Here is a 23,367-nt window from a genome sequence, read left to right as displayed (position 1 = left end):
GCTGAGGGGGGACATGGCGGTGTGGCCCTTGTCCCCGTGGGTGGCAGGGGACCTGCACCAATTGTGCCGCGGTGGCCTCATCCCGCAGTGCCGCCCGCTGCGGCGGTGGGTGCTCGGGGACGTTGCGCTCCAAGCTCTGCAGCCACCGACCCCAGTTGGAGGAGGCTGTGGCTGGCGGGGGCTCAGAGCCGCCGGCACCCAATTTAACAGAGCAGGGTGGGACCGATGGGCAGCTGCCTGCTGGAGCCAGCTGGGGAGGGCTGGCCGGTATGGCCGCCTGCGGAGGGAGGCGTGAACTGATGGAGATGGCGACCACGGCGTTTCTCCAGCCGGTGTCCTCCCCACTTTGTCTCCCAGACCCTGCCGTCCTGTGCTGTGGGGCTGGGGGGGACGCCCCGGCACGGCAGCGGACTCTTTGCCAGAGCGATGCGGGGTGCGCTCCTGCCGTCCCTCCTGCTCTGCTCCTGGTCGTGGCTGGGGACCCCCGGTGACCGCTGAGGCAGCACCGCAGCTTGGCAGTTACAACACCACGAAGCTGGTAAATCCCGGGCCGATTCGGCCCGGCGCTTGGCTCCCCGCTCGGTGGCTGAGCGGGGCGGAAGAGGCGCAGGCCGCAGGAAAGGCGGCCGCGGGCGGGCGCGAGATAACGCCACCGGGCAGCTTTATCTCACATCCTCCCGTCCGGTGCCTTTCCTGCCGCGCTCCCCGCTCCGGCCCCTGCACCCGTTGCTTTCGGTGTTAAGGCGTGACCCATCTTAACGCCTCCAGGGACGGGTCCCCCACCTTCCCAGCAGCCCAGGACGGGTGCCCCAGCTGCACAGCAGCGGCTCACCCACTCCTCAGCACCCATTTAGGGTGCACCCCAGCCTCGCCACCGCCCGGCATCCCCCTGCCTGGTGTGGAGCGCGATGCTCGGGGAAGGGCAGTCTGTCCTGCCGCCGCAGCCCCCCCCTCCCCACGTGGCCTGGCGAGCTCCAGGCTGGAACCCGAGCCCTGCATCGATCCGTGCTGCATCTTAAATCCCGCAGCAGCTGAAGCAAGCGGTTTTTAGCGCGAGGATGGGGGGGGGTGTGTGTGTTTCTCCGCAGGCGAGCTGGCTCCGGCACCGGGGTGAGATGGGCTGCCTTCCTCTGCCAGTCCCGTGGTGGTTGGCGCGGGGACCTTGCCCCCATCAGCGTTTTAATGGTGGTGGCCCCAGCTCGGCTGCCCAGCCATGTCTGTGGGGAAGGGTCCCAGGCTGTGGAGGGGTTGCTGAGTTTGCACCACGGCTCGGCTGTGACGAAGGGGATACGAAGGGCGGCAGATGAGCAGGAGCAGGGGTGCAGGGGGTGCAGGCGGTTCAGGGGTGCCCCTTGCTCTGCTGCATCGCCCCTGGGCAGGAGCAAAGGTCCTGGCAGAGCTCTCTGCACGTGGCCATATCCCTGCCTGGACTCTGGAGAGGAGGCTGCCGGGATAGCTGGGATGGAGGGACAGGGTAGGAGAGGGGCCTCCCCTGGCGCTGCCCTCCCCCAGCTGCTGCTGGGGTGGGGACGTGGGTTCCTGCTCCGCTAAGCCCTGCAGCTTTTCTCCTCTAAAGCCTGATTACTCCGGCAGTGCCTGTGCGTGCGTGCATGCGTGCGTGCGTGCTCGGGAAGGGAGGAGGAGGAATTTCACAACAAGTGTTTGTAGCCACACTGGGCCCAGCTGCCCCAGAGCCGACCCAGGGACGGTCACATCGCCGCCGCTCCGGGGAACGGTGCCAAGGGGGGGCTCTCGCCATCTCTGCCGAGCCCCTGCCTGTGGGCGTGCGGGCAGGGCGCACCGGGGCATGGCTGGAGGTCAGCAGTGGGGCTTGGAGGTGGATGCTGCAGCTCCCTGTGGGGTTTGGAGGTGGATGCCGTGGCTGCCCACGGAGTTTGGAGGTGGGCACTGCGGCTCCCCGTGGGGCTCAGAGGTGGACATTGCAGCTCCCCGTGGGGCTTGTCTGGTGTGCAGCACTGGCCTGGGGACGAGGGTCTGGGAGGAGGAGGAGGAGGAGGAGGGCAGGGGGCAGCCCAGCCCCAGCTGGGTGAGCAGCATCATCCGGGAGGGTGCGGGAGCTGGGGTGCAGCCCTGCAACCTGCTGCCTCCGCAGCACTCAGCCGGGGGACGTGGGCGGCCGCAGGGCGGGCACCGGGTGCCCCTTGCACGAGCTCTGGCTGCTGGCTCGGGGACACCCCGTGGGCACCCGCGGTCCCATCCGGTGTGGGGGCTGCACGCCGCTGGAGCGGAGCAGGAGATGAACCCCGTGACTTCCCTGGGGCTGCAGTCCCTGGGGGAGGAGAGCCGGGCACAGAGAGCCTTTAAGCCATGGAGTGCCATTGCTACCAGGCCAGGACTTCCCCAGTGACCCCCCATTTCTGTCTGGATGGCGACCCTTTTAAGGAGCAGCGGAACGGATCTCCACCGAGGTCCGTTCCCTGGAGTTTCTTTGTTCGCGGCGCTGAGACTTTCATGGCAGGGGGAGGAAGAGCTGCTTTGAAAAGCCCGTTGGCTCTTGCCAGCGCTAACTCGCTTTTCTTTTCTACTTCCAGAACCGCATGTTGTGTCCCAGAGCCGCACAGTATGTCTTTGCACTGAGATCGGACTGAAGACCTCTGCAGCCAGCGCTGGAGGAGAGGCCCCGTTGATGTGCATTCCTGTCTGAGCTTTCCCCGGTGGCTGGCGGGCTGGTGCTACCAGAAGGGCTTTGGGGGTCTTTCACTTTGGTGCTGGGGGTGGGTTTTTGGGTTGTTTTTTGTTTTTTGTTTTTTGGTTTTTTTTTTTTTTTTTTTTAGTTTGGGTTTGGTTTTGTTGTTGTGCTCTGGGCACCATGTCAAATTCGGGCTCCCATCAAGACACTGGGAACAAGCCAGAGACAGAAAAAAATAACCAAGATGACTCTCAACCCCCCGTCAACTCCGAGAGGAGGAACAAAAGTGGAATAATAAGTGAACCTTTGAACAAAAGTCTTAAGAAGTCCCGTCCACTCTCCCACTATTCCACCTTTGGTAGCAGCAGCTCGGTAAGCGAACATTCAGAGAAAGGCAACCCCTTAGCTAATGGCAACGAAGCGACTGTGGATAAAAGTCATTCTACCTCAAAGCACAAAAACATCTCTAGTATGCTGAGCAAATTAGACCGGGTGTCGGAGATCTCCTCAGAAGGACAGACCGCCCTACAACAATTTGCTCAGTCGACAGAAATGCTCAAAAGAGTGGTACAGGAGCATCTTCCTCTCGCAAGCGACCACGGGACTGGTATCTCTGACATGGAGGCAGTCTCAGCTGCAGAGACAATGAACGGCCCCTCTGATTTTCCTTACCTGGGGGCTTTTCCCATCAACCCAGGCCTTTTCATTATGACCCCTGCCGGCGTGTTTCTGGCAGAGAGCGCGCTCCATATGGCTGGCTTGGCAGAATATCCCATGCAGAATGAGTTGGCATCTGCCATCAATTCGGGGAAAAAGAAACGGAAAAGATGCGGCATGTGCCCGCCCTGCCGAAGACGGATAAACTGCGAGCAGTGCAGCAGTTGTAGGAATCGCAAAACTGGCCACCAGATTTGCAAATTCCGAAAATGTGAAGAACTCAAAAAGAAGCCTTCTGCAGCACTGGAGGTAACCGGCCCCTCTCAGGCACCCTAACCCCTCCTCGGGCTGCGCTCCTGGGTTCGGATCTTGCCCTAGATAATAAAACACCTGGTACTTCTTACTTTTTTATTTTTCCCTTTTCCATTAACAGTTCTCACCGTGAGATGCGTGCTCTGCCCAGCGCCCCCAGTCCCCACCCTCCCTTACATACTGGGGTTGACTGGCTTGGGGAGGAGGGCTGGGGTCTCTCCCTGGGGTCCCTGGGCGCGCTGGGCTTCACTCTCCCCTTTGCAGGCGTGGGCAGCAGCGGGTCTCTGCTTGCGTTTCGGTGCCAGCATCCCTTGTCCTGGGGGGGGCTGCAGCACCCTGAGCCATGGAGCAGCTTCTGACCCGGCGACTGGGTCAGAGGACGGGGAGGCAGGAGGCGGCTTTTTGGGGCAGAGCTTGGGGGGAGTTGGTGATGGTGAAACCTGCGGCTGCGGTGCAGCCATAGCCCAGCCCCTTGGCTCACTGCTCGCTCTGAGCGGGAGCAAGGCAGTCCCTGGTTTTGGGGGGGAAACAGCTGCAGCGTGTGCTGGGCAGCATCTCCCTTGCTGGAGCCGTGCTGGGTCTCCCTGGACCAGCATCTGTCTGGGGCGGTCAGGATGCATCCATAAGGCACAGCTGGATTTCCTGGTGGCGGCCGGGCTGCGGTCCCCACAGGCACTGAGCCGGGAGCACCCTGCTCCTGCCGCGCCTGCCGAGCGTGGCCATGCTCGGTGTCACCCCGGAGTAAGGCTTTGGGGTGTTACTTGGAGCGTGTCCCCCCGTGGGTGGTGTTGCCCTTGACCTCAGAGGAGAGCCGCTGTAAGCCGCCGTCGGGTTGGGGTGCCGCCTTGCCAAACCCGCCGGGGAGGTGCGATATTCACGTGGGGAGCACAGGGAAAGTCTGGTGACTTGGGTCGTCGTGTGGGTCTGAAATTCAGCCAGGGCTGTGGGCAGCTGCCGGTGGCGTGGGTGAGGGCTGGGTGCCCACAGCGCTGGGACACGGTGCAGGGGTGGTGTGTGGGCACGCCGCTCTGGCAGAGCTGGACTCCCGTGGTTGCTCTGGGCCAAGACCTGTCTGCCGGGTCCCCCACATGTCGTACTTGAGCCGGGTTTGATTTTTCCAGGAGCTGATCCTGCTGTCAGCTGTGCTGGTGTGGTTTTTCTTGCTGGAGAGCGCATCCCCAAAGCCGGCAAAGGCTAAAAAGTCACCCAGACATCAGCTGGATCGCGCATCCCGGCACGAGGGCATTGCCCATCCTCTGGTTGTCCCAATGGGGACAACCCACTGTTTTCTGAGCCACGTTCTACGTTTTTCAATTAGCATCAACTCTGAATGAATAGTGAAGGGGAAAAAAAAAATCTATTTGGGCGGTGGGGATGAGGAGAGGGGGACTGTGTCTTTCAAAAACCGCTGTATTGCTAAATTATATTCTTGTTCTAATTTGCTGAGTCAGTGATCTGGAAAAAGGGAGAAAGGGAAAAAAAAAAAGTTCATCTCTTCCGAAGAGTCCTAAAGCGGGTCAATAGACTTGGAGCTCACAGCAGCCGGAGGAGCTGCTCCCTTCTCCTGGAGCTGTACTGGGTCCAGGGACGATAAATAGCACCAGGAGCCCATGAAACAGTCACCCCCTTGATTGGTTTCCCCATCCCGCAGCTGGCTGAGAAATTGGAGCCACTGAAATAGGGCTCTTCATGTGATAGAGTTGCGCCTCACCAACGATAGGTCCCCATCCCTCCTGGGTGCGACCATAGGCATGTTGAGGCTGAGGAGAGATGTTGTGCTGGTGGAGATGGATGCCTGGGCAGATGTGGGTCGCTCTAGGGTGTCACCATCCCCTTTTCGGAGCAGATCCTCCCCTCTGTCAGGATATTCACTTATGCTGTGCATTGACCTTGGTAGAGCTGAATGAGATTGTGGCCGTATGTGGCTGGGACAGGGACGCTGGACTTCAGCTTATGTTTCAAGGTCACCTGGGTCAATGACTAGGTTGTTAATCCTTGCCCCACGTCAACCAGCCTCGACAATGTGTTGTGTTGGGCCAACCCTAGGGCAGTTACTGGCACCTGCCTTGTGGTGGAGACCCATCTGGAGGTGGTGATGGCCAAGAAGCTGCCAGCTCGGCATCTCCATAGATGGCAGGTCCTGGTGGGGTGTCATCACCCCATAGTGCTGAAGCTGGGGCAGGGGACAGCCATTTGGTGGCCCTTTATATAGGGATGAAAAATTCATGGGGCTCTGTGAAGCATCGTCCCCTGCTGCAGAGACCTGTGCCATTGCCCAGGAGAAGAGCAGCTGGTGGTGACTGTGGTCTGCCAGCCCTGTGTATCCTCGGAGAGCCCGGACAGTGGCCACAGCTGTGATTGAACATTGGTCTAAAATCAAGCAGTAAAAAAAATAGAATTAAACCTTTATGGCAGCATAAAAAAAACGGGTTAAATCCCTCTACCACCATTAGGCTTTATCTGCACATCTACAGGGCCCAAATAACCGGTCGCTGCTGGTGTCCCAGTGCAGTGGTGGCCGGCTGAGGCTCTAAGGCTGGTGAGGCGGGTTGGACGCTCGGAGCAGGCAGCAGCGCGTCCCTGCACCAGCCGGGCTCCTCCAGGCGCTGCCAGACCCAGCAACCCCAGGTAGTGCTGTGGGGGCTGGTGGCCATCTCTGGACAGGTCACCCTGGGCTTGTCTCCATAGCTGTAGGTCACATGAAGGCCATGAATAGTGGGGATTTGACTCAATAGGGCTGTCCTCCATCTGGAGAAGCCTTGGCAAAGTGCCTTGGTGCCCCAGCTAACGCTGGTGTGAGGACCACTGCTTCCCTAATGTGAGGGGACAGGACAAGGGGCAATGGTTTTAAACTGCAAGAGGGATGAGTTAGGTTGGACATAGGGAAGAAAGGTTTTACAATGAGGGCAGCGAAGCACTGGCACAGGTTGCCCAGAGGAGTTGTGGATGCCACATCACTGGCAGTGTTCAAGGCCAGGTTGGACGGGGCTTTGGGCAACCTAGTCCAGTGGAGATATCCCTGCCCACAATAGGAGGTTGGACTGGATGGTCTGTGAAGGTCCCTTCCAACCCAAACTGTTCTGTGATTCTGTGATTGTGGGGACAAGAAAGTGTCTGTCCTGGCCATCCACAGTAGAGGTAGTTGACCATCTTCCTTTAACAATGTAGAGGCAGAGGTGTGTAAGATGGCCCATACCAGACGTCTCCTTCCAGACCTTTTAGGAGCTCCCTCTCCTGGGATGATGTATCTGAGTAGGTGGCCCTTGCTGGTCAGTCCATCACACTGGCAGTGCTCCACCAGTTCTGCATACAGTGCCTTGGGCGGGATCCACTGTGGGTGGCTTGCTGTGCCGCATCCCTGTGCATCGTTGGCCAGAGGCACTTGTCCCTTTCCCAGATGCCTGATTAAATATTGCAGAGACCTTTGGGGAAGTGGTGATGCCTGCAGCTCTCTGCTTGTTGAGTGCCCCAGCTCAGTTTGCCCTGAGGACCAGACGTGGGCAGGAGAAGGTGCGATCTGTCAGCAGCCCAGCTGGGCACCACCATCTCCTTCCCATTCTTGCCCTTCGCCCCCTCCGCTTGCCCAAGCCCGCATCTGGGTCATGGAGCCTGTGGAGGTGAGCACGTTGGGGTTCCTCCTGCAGGGGTGGGGAGGAGATGCTGCCCTGGTCTTGGTGGGTGTCTTGATCCAAGAGAAGGACCCGATGAGAGCCAGCTGACTCCTGCGCAGGGTTAGGGACCTGCATGCGGCGTGGTTTTGACTCTTGGGACAACACAAGAGATGCCCCAGTCCTGCACAGTGCCGGGAGCTGGTGCTGGGGCTGGCTGATCCCCCCCCCCCATCCTGTGGCAGCTCAGCCTGCTGCCCCGCACCCGTCACCGCAGCCCACGGCTCGTTTCCCATTGTTGTCCCTTGCTTGTTTGGAGATGCAGGAACCAAAGGAGAAGGCTTTCACAGGGGGCCTTGCTTCTGGCCTGACGTCCCCTTTGAGGCACGTCCTCTCGGTGATTGTGTGGTCCTGTGTCCTGGCTAGAATGGCTTGGCCTTGCTTGGGGGCTGTTGGCATTGAGAGACCTCTTTTCCTGGAGGTGGCCTCAAAGAGATCCCATTCGATATTGGGCACTTTGTTGCGTGTGGGATTGAGCCTGGTGGCTCTTCCCTCTTCCCCTGTGAGATGCTGAGAGGTGCCTGGTGGTGCCCGTGGCTGCTCTCCTGGGGACGAGGTTGTTCATTGTGGCCGGGCAGCAGCGGGAGTGATGTCCCCTGTGCCCTGAGCAGCTCCTGGGTCTGGTGGCCCCAAGCCCATCCAGCTCAGTCTCTGCCTCAGTTTCCCCCCAGATGCCCTCCTAAACCCGTCTGCTGGCTGGCCTGCTGTCCGTCCACCCGTGGCAGAGGAGGGGGGAGCTGGCAGCGTGAGGGCTGCCGTGCTGGGCCATGCCGGCTCACCGTGGCCCGGCCATTGTGCTCGCTATCAGCCGGAGGGGAAGTCGGGGACCGCGCCATTGTGCCGGCTGCGGCGCAGGGACGTGGGAACAATGGCCGAGCTGCTGTGCCGGGTGCTCTGCTGGGGATGGGGGGGGGGGGCAGCGGAGGGGGGACCCCCGTCTCCCTCCCGCCAGCATCCCGGCGTTTGCTGGTGGGCTGGAAACCTCGGGATGCACGGCCGCGTCCGGGGGATGCTGAGCCCGGGCTGGATCTGTCTCGAGGCCGGCGGCCGGGATGCTGGGACGGGGATGGGGGGGCACGGGTGTACAACCCTGGTGCCGCACGGGCGGCTGTGCCGGACCCGACCTAATGCCATGTCCCTTCTTCTTCTGTCCCCCCTCCCTGTCTCTCTTCCTTTCCAGAAGGTGATGCTTCCTACAGGAGCCGCGTTCAGATGGTTCCAGTAGGAACGGGAATCCCAAAGCTCTGTCATCCAAGTGCAATGTCACTGCTTGCTTGTGTTGTCTCAGGCAAGGGATTTTTGGCTGAAATGAATGGATGCACCTGTGTCTCTTTAGAACCAAAAATATTTTCTCGCAAATCTCATTCCTGTTTTTATAATTTTTTTTTTTTGCGTTCGTTTTAACATCTTCGAGTCCTAGTCAGACATTTAACTGCTTTTCAAATAAAAATAATTAAAAGAAAAAAACAATGGATCTGTAAAGTACCAAGACTTAATAGACAGAGTATGGACAATCAGTTTCTTTCTGTGTTTTGGTGTTGATGTTGTTTATGTGTGAAAGATGCAGTACTTGTGTAGGGAATGTAAATTTACAGTAACCTTTTAAAATCTAGTTACTAATAAGCACTACTGTAATTTAGCACAGTTGTTTAATTGCACCCTCATTTATACTTTTTATTTGATTCTTTCCCATCATACAATAGAGTGGATAGTTTCTAGAATGCCTCAACTTCATGTTTATAAATGAGAATATGTTTAAAGCGATGTAGTATCCCTTTTCCTAGCCATTCACCTATGTAAGTTTAACCCGAAAGAGGTTCAGTATAAAAGGTGGAAGAAAACAATTGCTACACAACTGGCGGTCTTCGACAAAGGAAAAAAGAATAAAAAAAAAAAAAAAAGAAAAAAGAAGTCATTGTTAGTTTATTAATATAGAACAAGAAACACAGCATACAGAAAAACCTCCTAATTGCAACGGTTTACTCCTAGAAGTAATTTTTGTAAACTTACTGAAGTTAAAATCAAAATAAAAATAATATTGCAGGATCTGTGCTGAAGCAGTTACGAAAAGTGATATTTCTCTTCTGTTCAAATCCCCGTCTCTCCAGCTCTCTCTACATCATTAAATTGAAATGCTGTTTGTAATGTTTTAGCGATCCAGGCTGTTTTTGTGAATAAAATGAATGCATGTTTTGTGTCATGATTTACAGCTTTGTTATTTCTCTCCCACCCCTCTTTCCAGCCGTCCCCGCCCCTGATGCCGACGGTGGCCGGTCGCCCCTTGCCTCCGCCTGCCTGCGTGCCCCAGCCCTGCCGCCACTGCCGGCTCCAGCCGTGGTCCCGCCGGCTGCCGGGGCACCTCGCCGGTGATGCCAGAGTGTGGTGGCGGCCAGCCCGGGCGGGTCAGGGTGATGAGCCGAGCTGGAGTCGCCCTGGCTGCTAAATCCGCAGGGTTAATCCCGGCACGGCTGGGCTAAGCCAGCCCCGGCTCCTCCCAGGATATTTCCTGGATTGACCTGCCCAGAGTTTTACCAGGTAGCACATCGCCATTTGTTTTGGTAAAACAGTATCTTTAACGTGCCATGGAGAAACATGGTGAGGCTCGCTTTGTTGCGACAAGTCCAAAGCGAGCTCCCGACGGTGAGCGAGCTCAGGAGGCCAAGCGTCGAGCGGCCGGTGGATGTTTCCCAGGCTGGCCTCATGCCGGCACTGGGTCAGCGCTGGCGAGGGGGACGTTGGATGGGCTCGGCCGTGGGCAAGCCGGCGGGGTCGCTGCCGGCGCTTAGGGTGCCGTGCTCGGCATCGCGCTGGGTGGGTGGGCTGTGTGCCCCCTTCCAGCCCGTGGGGAGGGTCTCCTGGCTGCGCAGGCAGGGTCGTCCCAGCTGCGGGAAGAGGCAGATCTGAGTGGACGCGGCAGTGCCGGCTCTGCCTCGCCGGAAGGAGGTAGCTGGAGCCTTTGTCCCTGGCTCCAGCCAGCCTTTGGACCAGCATCTGTTGGCCAGATGTGCACCCGGAGGAGGAGGGGTGGGGGACGGCGGTGCGTGGGCTCCGTCCCTGCTGGGCAGCGACCTGCCAGGACGGAGCAGAAAGCGCTTGGAGGGTCTCTGGGGAAAACCGCCCCCAATGCCATCTCCAGCAGCCATCCAGCCGGTCACCCCAGCAGCTCCTGGGGGCTTTGGAGCCCAGTCCCGGGCACCCAGGTCACGCCAGTGGCTGAGCCCAGGGGTGCCTGCGGGGACGACTGGAGCTCCTGGAGATGGTGATGGAGCTGGGCCAGTGTGGCAAGGGACGAAGCTGAAGGCCTGGGGAACAGACGGACCCTGCCTGTGCCCTCCGATGCATGGCGTGCCCAGCTCGGGCACCAGCCTGGGTGACACTGGCAAGGGGCTGCAGGGGGCTGGTCCCAGCTCACACTGCTGGGCCAACAGCCGAAATCACTTAGCGGGAATGTGGCGGGGGGTGTTATGGGAAAAAGGAGTCTGGCTGGTCTTTTACGACTGTAGCTAGCTGGCTGTGTGAAGGCGCAGTCCTGGCACCTGGGGAGAGCCAGCCCCTACCCCACGCTGGGAGAGCGTCGGGGGAACGGCATATGGAGCCCATCCCCGGGGCTTTCCCAGCCCCGACCCCTGCAGGCGCTGCTTGTGGGGGGGCTGCTTCACCCCAGCAGCTGTGGCTGGGCGCTGCTGGGGCTGCTCGGGCTGGTTCCCTGGTGTCCAGCCGTGTCTCCCACAATGGGGCTGGGCTTGGTGCTATGCATGCAGCGGTGGGGGCTGCCGTTGGCACAGGGTGGCACTTGGTGAAGTGCTGCTGTGGCAGTTGCAAACGTGGCAAATCCCGCCGTGCCACACTACTTCTCTGCTGCCAGCTCCCCCCAGGACAGCAGCATCCCCAGTGCTGCTTTGCCCCCTAGGAAACCACCAGGCACAGGGCATGTGTCCCCCATCACCCCCACGTTTGTCACGCTGGCATCATGGCATGGCAAGGAGCCCCACGGGGGGAGGCATGGGGCAGCACACAGCCCCTGTGCGCAGGGAGCATGGAGGAGGACGCTGTGCACAGTGCTGCTGCCTGTACAGGCATGTGGTTCGGGAGCGATGCCCTGCCTTCGCCCCTGCCTTCGCCGCTACACCGAACCTGGCACTGCCCAGGCCTGTGTGCTCCCCCAGCCAGGGCATCCGCAGGGAATGGGGGCGTTAGTGGGGAGGTGGGCACTGGCAGGGGAGGGGAGCGATGGCAGGGCACATGGTGCTTGCAGGGCAGACGTGGGCGTTGGCAGGGGATGAGGAGAGCAGGGGTTTCCCCACGAGGGAAAACAGGTTTGGGAGAAAAGAAGGAGCCAGAGAGAGGGTGGGATTCAAACCCTGCTGGTGAGTGGGATGGGGTGGCGGGGCTGTGGGGAGCTGGAGATGGGGAGGTGGGAGGTGCAGTGCTGGGGCTGTGGGGTGGCCCCTCCAGCCCAGCTGTATCTCACCCCCATGCTGGGCTGCATCCGTGCCTCCCAGGTGTGCGTGTGGGTGGACAGCCCTGCGCTCAACGACGAGTCTTGCCTAACGAGCTCGTGCCCAGGCAGGCAGGACCTCGGGCATCCCCTGAGGGTGGATGGTTTGCCCATCCTCTCCACCATGCTCAGCCGCGGTGCCACACCGGGCTGTCCCCTGCACCAAGCTGTCCCTGCTGCCTGCCCAGCTGCTGGTGGGGAAGTGGCACCCAGGGCTGCTGTCCCCAGGAGGCCACGGGCAGCCGGGAGGCACAGGAGCATGGGATGATGATGATGATGATGATAACAAGCTCGGCACAGCACTGAGGGAGCACCTTGGGCACTACCAGAAGGGCTGGCCTGGGGTCGCTCTTAATTAACATCCTCATTAACCAGTTAGCAGAAAGGCAACGAAACCTGCTGCTGGCCCTAGGGTGTGCCGTCCCAGAGGGGACAGCTGCGCCTCAGCCCCCCCTCAGCCTCCGTGGCTCCACGTGAGAAGATGACAGCAAATGATGCCAGGAGGGCACAGACCCTGGTGTGTGGCTGGTGCAGCAGCACAGCGGTGATGCCAGCGGTGGTTTGCACAGAGGAGTTGGCCTGGGTGGGAGAGGATTGTATCTGCAGCACTGAGTCCGGGGTGAGCTGCAGCAGAGCCAGCGGCAGGAGCTGCAACCTCTGCGCTGGTGGCAGAGCCGTGTCCTGTCCTGCTGCAGGGGCACCCAGAACCCTGGGAGGGTGCTGGGCTCGGCTGCAGGGTGTCACCCATCCCTCTCTGAAGCGGGACCCACCGCTTTCCCTGCGTTGGGCTGCAGCCCGGTGCAGTGGGCTGGCAACCGCCTGGTCCCACTGTCCCCTGGGCTGCAATTAGCAGCCTGACCCCGGGCTGACCCGCCCCCCCGGCGTGGGGATGGGGCAGGATGCAGGAAGCGCCGAACAAAATGTGCTTCAGCTGAGCCGGATGGCGGGCTCCCCGCGAGCGCCGGCGGCCAGGCGTGACCTCCCGGCCGGCAGCCTGCTCCTGCTGCCGGGGCCGGCCACAGTCCCCGCGGGGGGCTCAGGGCTGCAGGGAGGGGGCTGGTGGGACAACGAGGGGCCGGGGTCTTGGCAAGGGGGGCTGCGAGATCCTTGGTGGATCAAGCATCGAGTCCTGGTTGCTGCCGGGTGACCCAGTGGTTCGCCCCGAGGGCAGGCAGGTCGTAGCGGGTCGGGGTGGTGGGATCACTCAGGCTTGCTTGGAAGGGACACTGCCCAGCCCGGGGGGCTGTGGGGCCAAGGCAGGGTTCAGCCAGCCCCCACACCAGGCGTTAGAGACACCTAGCATCTCCTGCGAGGCTGGGCCATCTGTGGATGCTCCCTGGCATCCTGGTGCTGAGTTGGCACCAGCTTGGTCGGGGGTTTTGGCAGCCCCACCACAGCCAGACATGACTGACGCAGGTCTGTCGGGGGTAACCCGTGCCCCTCACCAGGCACAGGCAGCCGTGGGGGATGCTCACCACCGCACGGCTGGCTCTGCTCAGCCTGTCTGATCGTCTTCAAGGCTGGAGCCTGGGGCAGCTGGGCCACCTCAGTTGGGAGCATTAAACTGAATAAACCTCCCTGAGTTCAGCTCCCCGCAGCTGGCCAGGTGACCTTCCCTGTGTCACACACCTCCTGGGAGCTTTCTGGCCCAGTTTTCAGCCCTGGCTGAAGTTCTTCTGAACAGTTGCACAGTTTTCAAGGATCCCTCATCTTTTTGTACCTTCTCCACCAGGAATGAGCACTACGTTGGCTTCTTTCCCCAGAAACTGCCTATGTCGAGGTGTGGGATGAGGGATCAGGATGGTCCCACCAGGACTCTGGGATGCTGTGCTCATTGCTGTCTCTGTACCAGAGCAAGACTGAAAACAGCTTTGCTCAGGGAAGATGAACCATGGGAGATCCTTTACCACCTGAAGGCTTGACATCCACATCACCACCTCTGGGACTTCCAGACTTCCTGATCTACCACTGCATGCCGAGATCTCCCCGTGCCTGAGCTGTGGCAGGAGGATGTTTACCTGGCAGTATCCTTGGAAAGGATGCTGTAGGTGGGAGCTGACACCCATTCCTGCATCCCGCCAGCCCACCCTGGGATGAGCTGGGTCCCCAGCAAGGCAAAGCTGCGTCTCCAGCTGGCCAAGCGCCCTTGGCTGGCCGCCCTGCTGTGGCTCTGCAGGAGGCTGGGGACTTTGCTGCAACCATCACTGCGGCTGGGGCTGCACAGAAACTGCCGAGGTCCTCCTGTCCTGGGGACCAGCGTGCCACCAGACCCGACACCCTGCCTGCAGCTCGGCAGTGCTGCCTCTGTGGAGGAAGCCGCCTTGGTCTGGGGTCTCAGGTCCCATCCCTGCACCCTGCAGAGTGAATGACTGCTTGGGGTGTGCTGGTTTTCCTTGCATGAAGGAGGACACCTCTTGCATCCCCAGCTCCTTCAGCCCCAGCAGAGTACCCCAACCTCCAGCACCCCACGACTGTGGGCAACAAGGACTGTCTAGCCATGGTGTCCCTCTTTTTAATCAAGAACAACGCCTGATTATTCCTGATGAGCACGTAGGTGCTCCCCCAATTCGAGCCGTGCTGCGGCCACTCTGCTCTTCCAGCCAGCATTTGCTGGCTGCAAAGCCCACGCCAAGCCGCGGCGGCTCCCACTTAATCGGGGACTCGCTGCTGTGCCAAGGCCGGTTTCAGCACTGCGTCAAGATGTTTTAAGGCCAGAGCAGTCAGGATTTGTGAGAAATAGGTCGGCCTGTGACAGCAGAAGGAGGCTACTCGGTGCAAGACGCCGTGTTATCGGGCAGGGGAGGGAGCGGCTGGCGCGGCATTAGCCTTCAGCCTTTGGGTGACGATGGGTGAATGACGGCAGCTGAGCAGGGGCTTAGCAGAGGCGACACGTACCAGTCTGAGCCGGGGGGTTTGCAGCCTGGAACCTGCCTCCCACCTGGCCAGACATTGGCACCAACACCCTGGTGAGGCATCGATCTGGGGTGTTATGTCTCCCCCCACCAAAATGCTGCAAGTGGACATAGTGCTCGTGAAGGTGTCCAGTGGGAGCACGAGCCCAGGTGTCCTGTCCTTGCCCCCCCAGCTGGTCCTGCAGCCCCCCTGGGGCAGGGCTGCCGGGGATGGAGGAGCTGCTGGCCAGCTGGCAAACCCACGAGCCAGCAAGTGCCTAGAGCAGGTTACACTAAACCTGGGAGGGGTACAAGAACAGGGCAGGTATGGATGAGACCTCCCAAATTATTAACTTCCTTTTCCTTGATGTGCCAATGGGCGCCACCTACTTTCTGGCCTTGCCTGTTCTCCTCCTCCTGGTTGAAGAAGAACGGTGTCCAGGGTGTTTCACCTTCTGCCATGAGCCTTCCCCATGGGCAAGAACAAGACAGCAGGACAATCTCCCCCTCTCTTACCTCCACGTGCCATGACGCAGCATCAATCTGCCCTGGCAGAGCCCTGGGCGACCCTGGGTTTCCGCATGTCCTCACCTGTCCTCGCCATTGCGGGGGACACCCTCTTCTCTTGGGAGACATGGGTGCGGGCAGGCGGGCGATGCCAGTGCCCGCTTTCCTTCTGGCCGGGCAGGCTGGGGCTGCAGCAGTGCAGGTCAGCCAAGCCCACCCCCAGGAGCCAAGGACTAGGGCCTCGATGAGCACATCCCTCTTTACCTTTACAGTCATTAATTTCTGCATTTTATCTCACTTGCTGGCCCTATTCTTTTTAAAGCTCCATCTGTTGTGGGTAATGCTACCTGCAGCAGTGGCATGGCCACGAACCTGCCCACCTCTGGCAGACTTAGTTTTCCAGCTTTGGGAGTGGACCGGCCAGAAGACCAATGCCCATGAAGGCCTTGCAGGTCCTGCACCTCTCTCCTGCAGAGCTGGATCATGCCGGACCCCGGCAGCGAGCAGGAGTGCTCGGCACAGCTCAGCACCTCTCAGCTCTGCCCCGCAACCCTCTGGATGCTCCTGCTCACGTGGTGGTGGCATCATCACTGCTGACATCCTTCAGCCTTGCCATCGTGGACACGGGTCTCCCGCTGCCAAGTGACCTGGGCACCAACCTGGTGGGAGATGCTCCCCCAGCGAGGCTCTGCACCCAGCCTGACCAAGAGATGTGCTTCGCCCCGCTGCAAGGACAAGGCTGGTAAATCCAGAGGCTTTGCTCCAGGTTTTTCCTGGTGCAGGTGGGGTGAAACCAGCCTGGGGCAGAGCCCACTCGTGTGCTCCCCACTCCCTGCAGCAAGGCATGGGGGGCAGGCGTAGGGCTTGCACCGAGCCCCAGCTCCTGCCTGCTCTTGCCCGGCCTGGAGGGCTCCCACCGGCAGCGTGGTTCGCTGCCTTGCGGTGAGTCCTGACATTTCTCTGCCAAGACAGCCGCAGAGGGACATGTAAATTGGCTTTGCTGCAAGTACGTGTGTGTAATGGGGGCTCCCCCCCCACCCCAAAGCTCTGGTCCATGAAGTGCCCGAGCTGAGCGGTGGCCCCCGCCATCTCTCCTGGAGCCTGGCTCGGCCGCGGTCCCCTGCAGAAGCAGCAGGAGCGTGGCAGGAGGGGCTGAGGCTCAGGGCAGCCGAGGAGGCATTGCTGCTCCTGGGGGATCCAGGACACCGAGCTGGGGGAAGCGGCCGGGGCAGGGCAAGGCATGAAGGGAAGGAGACTGCACAAGGAAAGAGAAAATACTTGTCCTTCGGGCAGAGGGAAGAGAGAAAAGAGCAGGAGAAGAGGCAGGAGCTGAGGGTGAAGAAGGGACATGGCAGGGATGGGAGTCCTTGGAGAAAACGCAATCTGCTGGGTGCAGGGCAGGAGGAAGGTCTCGCTGCCCCCACGTCCTACCCGGTCCCATCGTGAGACGGGTCATTAGGGACCCAGGATGCCAGAATTAAGCCCCAGCCTGCAAGACGGGCAGCAAGACCCGAGCTGGGCCCTCCTGTCTGCCGAGGGTGAGGGACACCTGTGGGCATCTCAGCCGCCGGGTGCTGGCCTGCTCGCACCCTGGGGAAGGTTTGCAACCTGAGTCAGCTCTCCAGCACAGCGTAGAGCTGCCGACTCTGTCCTCCCACCTCCATTTTCTTCCGTCTCCAGACAAAGTGGCTGTTTATCCGCTTGGATTTCAAGCTGTGTGCACAGCCCCGCGCTCACCCCTTCGGCTGGACACGGGAAGGAAGAGGAATGCAACCAGGCAGGTTTGTGCAAACACAGGCGCTGCGTGGTCCCCCTCGGTCTTTAGTCTGGTAAGCAAAATCAGCATCTAATCCAGATCAAACAGGACTTTAGCTCCTGTCAAAGGACTGATCCCCTATTCTGCCCAGGCTGTGGTATTTAAAGGGACACGGCCAGGTTAGGTACAGCTGGAAACAAAGGGTTTGTGAAAATAATCATAATAAAAATAACAACAACAAAAGCTGGGAAGGATTAGCGGGAAGAGAGGCTATAATGAAATATAACTGCCAAAGAAAACTGTGGTTAATGGAGACATCTCCCTGGAGCATTTGAAACCTCAGGTAGTGGAGGAGGAAAGAGATAAGTGAAACCACTCAGAAACCAGCAGCAAAACCGACCAGGCTGTTCCTGGATCAGGGCAAGATCTCCTCTCTCCTCTCCTCTCCTCTCCTCTCCTCTCCTCTCCTCTCCTCTCCTCTCCTCTCCTCTCCTCTCCTCTCCTCTCCTCTCCTCTCCTCTCCTCTCCTCTCCTCTCCTCTCCTCTCCTCTCCTCTCCTCTCCTCTCCTCTCCTCTCCTCTCCTCTCCTCTCCTCTCCTCTCCTCTCCTCTCCTCTCCTCTCCTCTCCTCTCCTCTCCTCTCCTCTCCTCTCAATTTGCAGAACACGAAGGAGAGGGATGCGATGCACTATTAATTTATTTGATTTCCAGCCTGCGATGGGAGCAGCTCCCAGACTGCTCTGGGTGCCAGGGAGCGGTGCCGGTTCCCGGGATGCCTCCACGGACTGGCACAGCCCTGCTGTGCCACAGCCCCCAGATAGGATTTAGCCACCCGACTTCTCCTGACCTTAATAACTGACGCTGACTTAACTGGGAGTCTGGTGGCTAAATCCCGCGTGAGTCTGGAAATGTAGGAGTCAGTGTCACAAGTAATTTATTCCATGCATCTCTCAGCCTCCTAAACTTGGGGAAGCCAGTTCTTAACACAGATCCCGGTGCTGCCACAGCCCTGGTTGAGCAGTTCTACAGCAGCCTTTCTTTATACCCAGTTTTCTCCTTTTCTCCCTTTCCCGTGCAGCTGCTGGCTTGCCAAGGCTGGAGAGCAAAGCCCTGCTCAGCCCCCTCTCCCAGCCCAGGAACTGGCACCCATCTAGACCCAGGCAAAGCCCCCACTGCTCACAGTACCATGGAGCATCCTTCTGGTTGTGGACAAGTTCCAGGCCAGCCACCTCCAAAGAGGGGAAAGATGCACAAAAAAATGTGACTGGAATAGGTACAGCCCCCACAAGCAAGATCTGGCTCACATGTGGGTGCTGCACATGGATGCTGCATCCCGAGGACCTTGCACTTGCTCCCTGGATGCCAGTGGCCTGATGCAGCTCTTCTGCTTCATCCCAAATCTGGTGTGTTGAGGTTGGAAGACCAGAGAAAACTCTTCAGCTGGACTCTGCGGTGCAGGGTGGTAATGCAAAGGGAGCCAAGGGTAAGGAGAGCAAGGCGATGCCCCTCCGCTGGACGTGGCGTGTGGCAGCCTTGCCTGAGCCTTTCCTGGGGCTTCTGGCCCTGTTCAGAGCCGAAGTGCTGGGGGCAGGCAGGGACCCCATAGACACATACTCCTAGGCAGGGGTGTCCAGTTCCGGTACCCGTGGCCAGGGCAGCAGCCAGCACCTGAGGGTGCAGCCTCCCATCCTCGGACCTGATGGATTTCTCACATCTGCATCCCTGTCTTCACTCTCCATTGTGACGTGTGTGGCTGCTACGCCCTGCGTGTCTCATTACGGATGTGAGACCCAACCAAACCCAACAGCCTGGACTGCTCCCAGGAGTGACCGCGCTGGGGCTGCTCCCTCTCTGTTGGCATCTGCTTGGGCAGCCTCTGCCAGCAGCCTCTGCCGTGCCATGGGGATGCCGAGGGCCTCGGCCACTGCTGGAGCGTGGGTGCAGGCAGGTAGGAGAGTTCTGCGGGCAGGGGAGTGGGGTGCAGGCAGCAACTGGCAGGACCTTGCCAAAGGGCTAGTGGCGGAGAGCTGGAGGGAGGGTTTGGCAGCCGGGGCTGGCTGTCGTCCCTGCTGCCTGCAGCACGGGACGGACCTTTGTGGCTGAAGAGTTCAGGCTGGGTTACAGCCGCTGCCGCAGTCTGAACACCATATTCATATTCCAGTCGCATTTTTTTGGCATCTTTCCCCTCTTTGCAGGTGGCAGAGCTCCAGGAGGGGAGGGTAAAGATGGAAATGGCTCTAACTTGCCATCCCTCTGCTGCTCCGGCTATCTTGGAGGAGTTTGCCAGTTGTCCTGAGTCATGTTTGAGATGAGCAGAGTTGAGCTGACGCCCCAGCACAACCTGGGCTGTTGCATTTTCTGCCTGGGAGCCTTTTTGTTTCTCCCACCAAAGGGGAATCGGGTCACAGCCTGTCCTGCCTTGGCTAGGCAAGTACTGCTGGCCCAGGCTGGGGTGGACATGCCTTTGCTGCCCAGCATGAGATGGTTGCGAGCCCAGCGGCGGCTGCAGGGAGCTGGAGCCCTGCCCTGAGGCTTGCTCTCCGAAGCCCTCCCGAAGGGCAGGCGCAGGGCTGGCACACCAGCCGGCACAGCCTGCAAGCCCTGTCTGCGCCTGGGAGCTCCTGGGCAGCCGCCGACCCAAGACACATGGGTCACTTTGAGGTTTTAGCTCAGAAAATGCTGTGGCTGTCTCGCCTATGGCAAACATGGCTGTGCCAGGACACGAGCCCTCGAGTTTGTCACCCTTGTCCTGTTCCTCCTGCAGAGTCCTGAGGATTTGTTTGGTCCCGGTGAGCCATTGCCTGGCTTCACCAGGTAGCCCCTGCCTCCTTCTCCACTTACCTGTTGAGCTCTGCTGGGAAGTGAAATCCTTCCGAGGGCAGAAGCTCCTGGAGGAAGCCATCCTCTCTGTGACATCAGTGTACGAAGGGCCATCGTCACCTCCATTTGCCTTCGGGAGGGAGCCAGGAGGGTGGATCAGCATGGCTGTTTCAGTGGCTAGGTGTGACGCTAAGCACCTGATGAGTTAGTGCCAGACCTTGAACTGTCCTGTATGTGCAGCTTTCCAAGCTGGCACAGAGAGACTGGGGCAAAGAAAGCAAGAAAGAAGGGAAAACAAACACCCCAACTCCATCATGCAAAGTGCTTGAGCCACGCATCCCCAGGGCTGGGAGCATCTTGCACCTCCTCGGCCTTCCTGCTCGCCTTCCCTTGGCATCGGCTGCCGGACACAGCGGTGCTCAGACCTTCGGCAGCTCCGGCACGGCTGGCCCCTCGGCTGCCCTCTGCTCCCTGCAGCCTGCTCCGCCAGAGGAGCCCTGTTTTCCAGGGGTTGAGCATATTCTGTGGCATTGGCAGTCTGCAAACTAATCTGCAAACAACCATTTCCAGAGGCTGTTAATTCACCCAAATGTGCGTGCAAATCCTCAGGAAATGGAGCAGCCCCGTACGGGCCTGGCACAGCCATCTCATTCCTGATTTTAGGTGAGGTAGTGGGAAAACTTTGTGGTCCTGCTTGATGGACAAACTGTATTCTCAGAAATGACCGTGCAGTTTTTGCTTAAATTTTGGAGAGAAAAATGTAGTCTGAGTCAGCTACAAAGCATGGAAAATTTCAAGCAGGCAGTTGATGTGTGGCAAAAAGTATACTTGGGCCGTGAGAATAAGTGGGGTTGTATTGTTTTGGATGTTAAATCAAAAATGCAGGGGAAAGAAATCACTTTGGGTCAACGCAAAATGATAGATATTCTTTTAGATATTCTCTCTGAAACAAAAAAGTAGTGTTTGGACAGGAGGAGGCACTCGGGTTTATCCACTACTGATATTAACTACATTTCTAGATGGATTACAAGTGAAAAGTTTCAAAGTTCCTATAAAACCACAGAAATTGAAAAGACACACTTTGCTTATTCCAAGATAACCAATGCTTCTAGTCCTTTCAAATAGAGCCCAAATTAACAAATAACTATAGTCTCTCCGAAACTAGAGATTTTGTTGGATAAACTACCAGTGTGAACAATTCCAGCCTGGACACCCAGTTGGGAAGCTGGGGATGGATCCATGACAGGATCTGCTCCTCCTTCATCATCACCCGGAGGATGCAGAGTGCTGAGCAGCCTTCATTTTGTGTGCTGCTACTGCCCTTCTTGGTGGGACAGCTGGCCATGCAGCCACGGTCCTCTGGCCAGGACGGGGGCTCGAGTTGCTTGTGTGAGTAGTTCCCCCTGATGGCTTTGCCTGTGGATCCAGTTCTGGAGCTGAGAAGTAGAGGCAGGGTCGGTTACGAACTTGCAGCACTGCCTGTGACTCTGGCTGAGGAGGGGGAGGGCGTAGGACCCTCACTGGGAGCATGTTAGGGTATGCAGTTCATGATAGCCCTGCTTGTCCCACCTGGAACGTGCATCTCCACCGTGGCGCAGGTTCCCATGCCTTGGCATGCCCAGTTCTCCTGCTCCCTGCCGCAGCAGCCTGTGAACAAGCAGGACCCTGAGCAAGGCACCACCTCAGGAGGCCACAAACACCCCATGTCCTTCTGGAGAAGGCTTTTCAGCCTAATGTCTGTGCCTGTTTTGGCAGGGTGTGGTTCTGAGCTCCCTAGGGGCTCTGACCCAGGCAGGATCTGGCCCATCGGGGGGAAGTTCCTGCCCTCCCTCTCCCTGTCCTCCTGGCTCACCTTTGCAGGCTGCAGGACTGCTCCTCTCCCCGAGGTGGGGTTTGGCCAGGGAGACCCATTAGCCCTTTTGGATGGCTCCTCTCACCCTTCCTTAGGCAGGAGCAGGGCACCAGTGCTGCTCGGGGTGTCCTCTGGGCTGGGACAGCCTCTTGCCCCATCCCCTGCCCCAGGGAGCTCTCGGAGATGCCCTGCCTCGTGCTCTGCTTCCTCGGCACCGGTTATGCAAGTGGCTTTGGAAGCCAGACAAAATTACAGCGGGAAGAAATCATCGTACGTCTCTGGTGGGAAAAGATATTATCCTGCGTTGCTAGCGAGACCGGCCGTCGGCAGGTAGGGCCCAGAGGAGAGCTGCGTTGCAGGATGATCGCTGATAAGATGCCGGGTCCTGCTCCGATGGCCTCGGGAGAGGGAAGCGCTGCGCTGTGAAGCTATGGAAACGGCCAGGCTGGGTGCGGAGCTGTAATTGGGCCACTCGCATCACCGCCGCGCAGGCAGGTATGCCTGGGTCTTTTGTGTGCACGCACGCCGGGAAGAGCGGGGATGTGGGAACAGCGATGCAAAAGTTGCTCTGTTGGAAGCAGCAGCTCTGCCGGCAGCTGCCCCCGGCCGTCCCCCCTCCCTGGCCCCCCGCTCTGCCTTTGAGTCACCTCGGCGGCGTGACGGCTGCATCCGCCCCGCGCGAAGGTCACGCTTAAAAGCATTGGACATGGCTGGGCGCGGAGGTGGGAGAGGCGCTGCAGAAGTCGCATCGCGTTTGAAGGAGTTGCGGCCAGGGCAAACCTCCCCAACGTGCCCTTCGAGGAAGGGGGCTCCAGCAGCCTTTCATTATTTGCCAAGAAACGTAAGCCCAGAGGTCCGTGAAATTGTCAGGATGTGTGAAATCAGGCACCGCCGGGCAGCTCTCCCGCACGACCATTTTAAATATTTAACACGTTGATTATACAACATTTGTATTGAAAAGCTGGTGTGGGCCCAGACGTGGGGCTCGGGGGCGGGGGGGTGTGTGGATTTGGGATTCGGGCGCCCTGCCCTGGGCTCCTGGCAGCCGCCGCGGTGCCAGCGGGGGGGGTGGGGGGGTGGCGTGGGGGCAGCGGGGAGGCAGAGCGGGAGGCACTCAGGCGGCGAGTCGCTCCTGCTCGGGAGCCTCCGAGTGACAAACGCGCTCAGGAGCAGGGATTCATTCCTGTAAATATGTTTGCATTATTTATTTTAAGCATTTTTATAAATCATAATAGGAGAGACATCTGCTGTTAAAACTGCAAACTGCATTCATGCCTAGGGCAAGGTGGGAAGAGGCTTTTTCCTGCGAAAGCTTGGCAAACTTTGGGGACCACTGCAGGTTTTGGGGAAACACGGGAGTAAACACGCGGGGGCATTTTCCTGGCGTGAGTTAAACATCCAGCCTGCCCATTCCTTCCTGGGGTCTTTATTTAAATGCCTACAGCCCTCCCCACCTCCTCCAGCCCTCTTTATATGAAGCTTTATCATGAGGACGGCATCTCGCTCTCGCTTTCCCGACGGCCAAAGAAGCCAGGACTAAACCACCGCGCTCCTCTGCTGAGACACCCCGGTGCACGTGGGTATCAGAGGGTCTCATTTCCCTTAGGTGTGGCAGAGGGATCTGGAAGGGGGGCAGGCAGGGGTCTCCATTGATGGCACAGCAAAAAAAAAAAAAAAAGCCCCTCTCCCCAAGCCCGGTGGCATTTGCAGGTCCCGTGAGCCAAGAGCTTCTGGAGATGGCGGTGGCTCGTTCTGGG

At 59.0% G+C, this 23,367-nt stretch overlaps 1 protein-coding gene across 2 annotated transcripts in view; it reads left to right on the top strand.

Moving 5' to 3' along the window:
• CXXC5 (CXXC finger protein 5) overlaps positions 1 to 9,490 on the top strand; it is a 38,619-nt gene extending 29,129 nt beyond the window's left edge. For both annotated transcript variants that reach the window (XM_075766155.1, XM_075766156.1), the window contains exons 2-3: positions 2,553 to 3,616; positions 8,468 to 9,490. In XM_075766155.1, coding sequence (XP_075622270.1) covers positions 2,831 to 3,616; positions 8,468 to 8,512 — 831 coding nt within the window. In that variant the 5' untranslated portion in view covers positions 2,553 to 2,830 and the 3' untranslated portion in view covers positions 8,513 to 9,490. The remainder of the gene's footprint in view (positions 1 to 2,552; positions 3,617 to 8,467) is intronic.
• Positions 9,491 to 23,367: the final 13,877 nt, after the last annotated feature.

Source organism: Balearica regulorum, chromosome 14 (genome assembly GCF_011004875.1).
Source record: "Balearica regulorum gibbericeps isolate bBalReg1 chromosome 14, bBalReg1.pri, whole genome shotgun sequence".
NCBI classification, from domain to species: domain Eukaryota; kingdom Metazoa; phylum Chordata; class Aves; order Gruiformes; family Gruidae; genus Balearica; species Balearica regulorum.
This window is presented reverse-complemented; position numbering and strand designations above follow the sequence as displayed.